The sequence below is a fragment of the Triticum dicoccoides genome, unplaced genomic scaffold, assembly GCF_002162155.2.
Source record: "Triticum dicoccoides isolate Atlit2015 ecotype Zavitan unplaced genomic scaffold, WEW_v2.0 scaffold110380, whole genome shotgun sequence".
Classification (NCBI taxonomy): Eukaryota; Viridiplantae; Streptophyta; class Magnoliopsida; order Poales; family Poaceae; genus Triticum; species Triticum dicoccoides.
Genome location: NW_021176243.1, coordinates 1 through 5275, shown reverse-complemented (window position 1 = coordinate 5275; position 5275 = coordinate 1). Strand labels below are relative to the sequence as shown.

At 45.9% G+C, this 5275-nt stretch overlaps 1 protein-coding gene across 3 annotated transcripts; it reads left to right on the top strand.

The window, feature by feature from the left end:
• The first annotated feature begins 226 nt into the window (after positions 1 to 226).
• On the top strand, positions 227 to 1639 carry LOC119342939. Of its 3 annotated transcripts, none has more exons than XM_037614216.1 (2): positions 227 to 316; positions 445 to 1639. In XM_037614216.1, exon 2 carries the CDS (start codon positions 454 to 456, stop codon positions 1522 to 1524), a length of 1071 nt encoding a protein of 356 aa, XP_037470113.1. In that variant the 5' UTR covers positions 227 to 316; positions 445 to 453; the 3' UTR covers positions 1525 to 1639. The 3 variants fall into 3 exon arrangements, with proteins under 3 accessions (XP_037470113.1, XP_037470114.1, XP_037470115.1); XM_037614217.1 differs by having other exon boundaries at positions 228 to 316; positions 450 to 1639; XM_037614218.1 differs by having other exon boundaries at positions 229 to 316; positions 439 to 1639.
• The last annotated feature ends 3636 nt before the right edge of the window (positions 1640 to 5275 follow it).

The window sequence follows — 5275 nt, the reverse complement described above, 5'->3', positions numbered from 1 at the left end:
ACAAGACAGAAAACCAAAACATTAAAAAAAATGCACTAGCATTATGCTACTACAACTGTTTTCTGTCATAAAAAAAAATACTTGCATGCAAATTTATACTCCATGGAAATTGAAGAGAGGCCTTGTCTGGGCAGATCCGTGGTAATGCGGCCCAGTCGGCCCATTGTCTACCCATCTGTTTGATCCATTTAAGATCAGAAGAAAGGGGGCAAGACCTAGATCCCATCCTTCCATCCCAGTTCTCCCAGCCGCCGCCGCCGCCAGTCCTGGCCGCCGCAGTAACCGATTCGATTCGTCGAGTCCTCCCCTGCTGCAGGTATTGCTGCTCCCAAAACTTAATCTTTCCTCTTCGATTTTTATCCTTCTGTTTTGTTTTGTCTGTAGAGATCTTGTTTGTCTATTACAATGTCAGAAGAAAAAAGAAATCTCATCTTTCAGTGGCAGGGCAGGTAAATGAGGGCGGCGCGGCAGTTCGTGAACGTGGTGATGCGCACAGGCACCACCTACTCGGTGAGCCGCATCAAGCCTGAGGAGAAGCTCTTCTACGCATCCGTGGAGGAAGCGCGAGCCGCGGCGGCGCCCAAGAAGAAGATTCCGGCCCTGTCGAGGATGCCCGCGCCCAAGCTCAGGCTCGAGGCGTACGGCCTGGACGACATGCGGCTCGATTTCCTGCCCTTGTACGGGCGGGGCGGCGGCGGCGGCGGCGGCGACAGCAGCAGCGGGATCCTCTCCGTCGACTCGGCAGGCCACACCATCCTCTGCGACGCGAGCTCGGGCTGCGTCCAGCCTGCCCCCAGCCTCGGCGAGCCCAAGGGGGACAGCCCCATCTCGTTCACCATCGCTCGCGCCGGCGGCCCCGACCCCCGCGTCGCCGTGGCTCTGTACGTCATGGACAGGTTCCCCACCGGCCGCAGCTCCTGCAGCTTCGAGTCCCTCGCCTACGGCGAGAACAGCTGCTGGGAGTGGAGCCGGCTCCCGCCGCCGCCCTATGTCAACGACCCGGCCTACGACTGCACCGCTATCCACTCCTACACGCTGCTCAATGCAGGCTCCACCATCTGCGTATCCTCCTCCGGGCGCAGCCCCGTCGGGACCTACTGCTTCGACACGTCTAGCCGCCAGTGGAGGAAGGCTGGCCGCTGGGCGCTGCCCTTCTGCGGCAGGGCCGAGCATGTCCCCGAGCTTGACAACCTCTGGTTCGGCATGGCTGACAGCAGCCCCAACAACCTGTGTGCGTCGGACCTCTCCAGCCTCGACGGCGGGGCTCCCAGGATGCTACGCGAGTGGCAAGTCCTTGACCCGCCTCGGGGCTGGGTGCAAATAAGGGGCTGCCTGCTCTACCTGGGAGCCGGCAGGTTTTGCATCAACAAAGTTTTCGACATTGGGGACGAGGGCAGGACCAAGAGTGACAAGCAGGCTGCTGTCATCACCGGTGTGGAGGTGGTACATGATGAAACAGCCCAACTCCAGATGATCAAGCACAAGTCCTGTGTCAGCTATGCAGGCATCCAGTGTATCCTTTAGATCAATAGTGCTCCTCCCATATGAGTTGTTTTCTTCTTTCTCTAACCATGTTCTTAGACTGCAGCAGTTCACAGCACCATGTATATTAAATTTAATTGTGCTCTGTTCTTTTAAATGGGTTTGAGTTGTATAAAAATATATTTATGACAAAGAAGTAAAATATCAAAAATGGAAAAAAGAAAGCAAAATATAATTCCTACTCTCCATATCATCTTGCTCGCTCTTTGTTTTCCTATCATTCTTCAAAAAACAATTTGTATTGTAAAAAAGATCGTTCATGTAAAAAAAAATTAAGAACAAGATTAAAAAAACTCAGTTGCAAGGTCTGTCTAGGTCTACGTTGACTGAGACTTTGCGAAGTCTCAGTCGACTGATGACATCAGCATACGTATATGACATTAGCATATATGTACAAGCCAGGCCTGCTTCGTTTATGTGACTGTTTGCGTGTTTTTGCTGTTATGGGCTGGCTTTATATTTCTACTGGGCCGTTATCTCATCGTTTCCTTTTCCCTGCAATCTGTTGCTTTTTGCCGGATTTTTTCCTCTTCGTGTACTTGGGCTGTACAACTACAAATATAATATGTGTTTTGCTATCCAGCTACAACCTCAGCGTTTCTCAAAAAAGCTACAACCTCAACGAGTGAGGTAATTTTTTTTGTTCAAATCATAGCATTTTTTTCCCGGAAAATTCTTGTATATGCAATACAATGCATGCTTGTAGTGTTTTTTTAGATGGGCATATAACTTATTGTCATTTTTCGTTCATGAAAAATTATAAAGGATTTGAACACAAAGAAACAATAATTATTTTGTGGTTGCTATTGCTTGCTGATGAGCTATGAAGTTGCTGCCTGCGGTTGTCAAAGTACAGAAGGACAAAGGACAATTTTGTTACATGAACAATTTCTAAAAATGTGTGCGAGCATTTTCTAAAAATTACATGAACATTTTTTAAGAACCGTGAACAATTTTAAATTTTATGGAGAGTTTAAAATAAATATGAATTATGTTTTCAAATACATAAACACTTTTTAAAAATACAGGAACATTTACTAAATGAATTGCATGAATAATTCTAGAAAAATTTTCATCGCGTATTGAAAAATGTTCACCGCATATCGGAAAAGTGCTCACTAATTATTTAAAAAAAAACTTGAACATGTATTTTTAAATATTCATATACACACAAGGAAATGTATTTCTACTAATGGGAAATGAAAATCATATTAAAGGGAAAAAGAGCAAATTAACCAGATAAACAGGAGGAAAAATTAAAATAATAAAATAGAGAAAGGAAAATTAAAAATGGATAATGGAAAACAAAGGATAAAAACAGAAAAAGGGGAAAAAGGAAAAGGGAAATGAGAAGAAAAACTGAAGTTAAAAAATTAGGACACAAATTTACAGTTGCAGTCTTGTTGTACCGCTCGCATTTGTGGGCTGATTGTGACACATTCAGTTGAAGGTTTAGCGTTATACATGCAACTGGCCAACATCCCTTGGCACAAGTTGCACTCGAGGACGACACTCGCAGTTGTGTGCCTAGTGACAGACATGCAACTGCCGCCCTACCCCCGATAAACACGACAGAGTTGCAGTCGGGGTGACACTTGCAGTTGCATGCCTAGTGACAGACATGCATCTGCCACCAACCATTGACAAAAACTCCACAGACCGCATAGTTGTAGTTGTGTTGCACACATGCACTTGTACTTAGGGACGACACTGGCAGTTGTGTGCCAAGTGGCAGACATATAACTGTCCCTCCCCACTGACAAACACCATAGGGTTGCAGTCGTGGGCGACACTTGTAGTTGCATGTCTAATGACAGACATGCAACAACCCCTTCCCCGACAAAACACCACAAGTTTGTAGTAGCATTGAAGACATACAGTACCACTCCGGGGCAAAACTTCCAATTGCGTACATTTTAAGACGACATGCAACTACCCCATCCCCACCAACAAACCACACAGAGTTGTAGTCGGGGGACGAACTTGCAATTGCATGCCTAATGACAAACATGAAACTGCCCTCTTCCAACAAAACACCACGAAGTTACAGTTGCATTGAAGACATGCAGTTGCACTCGAGAATGACACTTACAGTTGCATGCCTAGTGATAAACATGCAATTGCTCCTCCCCGACAAAACACCATAAAGTTGCAGTTGCATTGAAGACGGGCATTTGCACTTGGGGGCGACACTTGGAGTTGTGTGTCTAATGGCAGACATGCAATTGCCCCTCCCACCGACAAACACCACAGAGTCGAGGGTGATATTTGCAGTTGCATGCCTACTATCAGACATGCAACTACTCCCCCCTCCCTGTCGCGCTCCGACAAAAAAGGTCAATGGCAGTTCTTTGGGTAGACATGCAGTTGCATTCTGGGGCAACACTTGCAGTTGCATGCCTAGTGTCTGACATGCAACTACCTCACTCCGCCCACACACCCTCTCCTGCCGCCCTTCAGCAAAACAAGGGTCAGTTGCAGTTGAGGGTGACACTTGCAGTTGCATGCCTAGCGTCAGACATGCAATTGCCCCCCTCTCCCGCCGCCCTCTGACAAAACAAACGCCAGTTGCAGTTGGGTGCGTCGACATGCAGTTTCACTCGAGTGTGACACTTGCAGTTGCATGCCTAGTGTCAAACATGAAACTTCCCCCTCTCCCGCCACACTCCGACGAAACAAAGGTCAGCTGTAGTCGGATGGGTAGACATGCAATTCCAGTCGGGGGCGACACTTGCAGTTGTGTGCCTACAGTCAGACATGCAACTGCGCCCCCCTCCCGATGTCCTCCGACATAACAAAAAGACCAGTTGCAATCGGGTGGCCGGTAGGCATGCAGTTGCAGTCAAGGACGACACTTGCAGTTGCATGCCTAGTCTGAGGCATGCAACTACCCCCTCTCCTGCCGCCCACCAACAGAACAAAAGTCAATTGCATTCGCTTGTAGACATGCAGTTGTAGTTGAGGGCGACATTTGCAACTGCATGCCTTGTGACAAACACAACTACCCCTCCCCTCTTCCACTGTCCTCCAATAGAATAAAGGTTAGTTGCAGTCGAGGGCGACACTTGCAGTTGCATGCCTAGTGTTAGGCATGCAACTTTACGGTGTACGCCCGTGAAAAAAAACATAGCACATAAACACAATAAAAAATTATTTTTGGGTAATACACAAAGAAACAAAGTAAAAAAATATATAGACAAAATACAAATAAGCAAATAAAACAAAAGTCCATGTAGGAAAGGCAACGACAACTCTGAATAAAAAATTAAGACAACAACCTGTGAGAATAAAAATTGTTCATGCGCGTCAAAATGTAGGTTCTTAAAAAAATTGAATGTTCCATATTTCCTAAACAAGAAAGATAATAAATCAAAAATGAAAATACAAGTAAAGAAATAAATGGAAAATCTACTAAAAAGAAATGAAAAAAGAAAGGTAAAAAGCTAGACAAGTACACATGTATACTGTATACATACACATAGAGTCAGCAGCCCCATTAACTTTCTTTTTCTGTACATACACGGTGCACACAACCCAGCAAAAAAGAAGAAGAAGAAAACATACAAAGATTTACATGGACAGCTATGACAATATAAAAATAGAAAAGCACAAAAGAACGGGCCGCAAACCACAACACACAACCCACAACCCACGTAGCGGAAGGCATACTATGCTGCTGCCAGCCTCTCAGATCGGAAAGGCCTAGTGTGTTTTGAAAAAGAAAACACATCAG

What these genes read in the sequence shown, in the direction of transcription:
- LOC119342939 (XM_037614216.1), top strand. Translation starts at nt 454, where the DNA reads ATGAGGGCGGCGCGGCAGTTCGTGAACGTGGTGATGCGCACAGGCACC.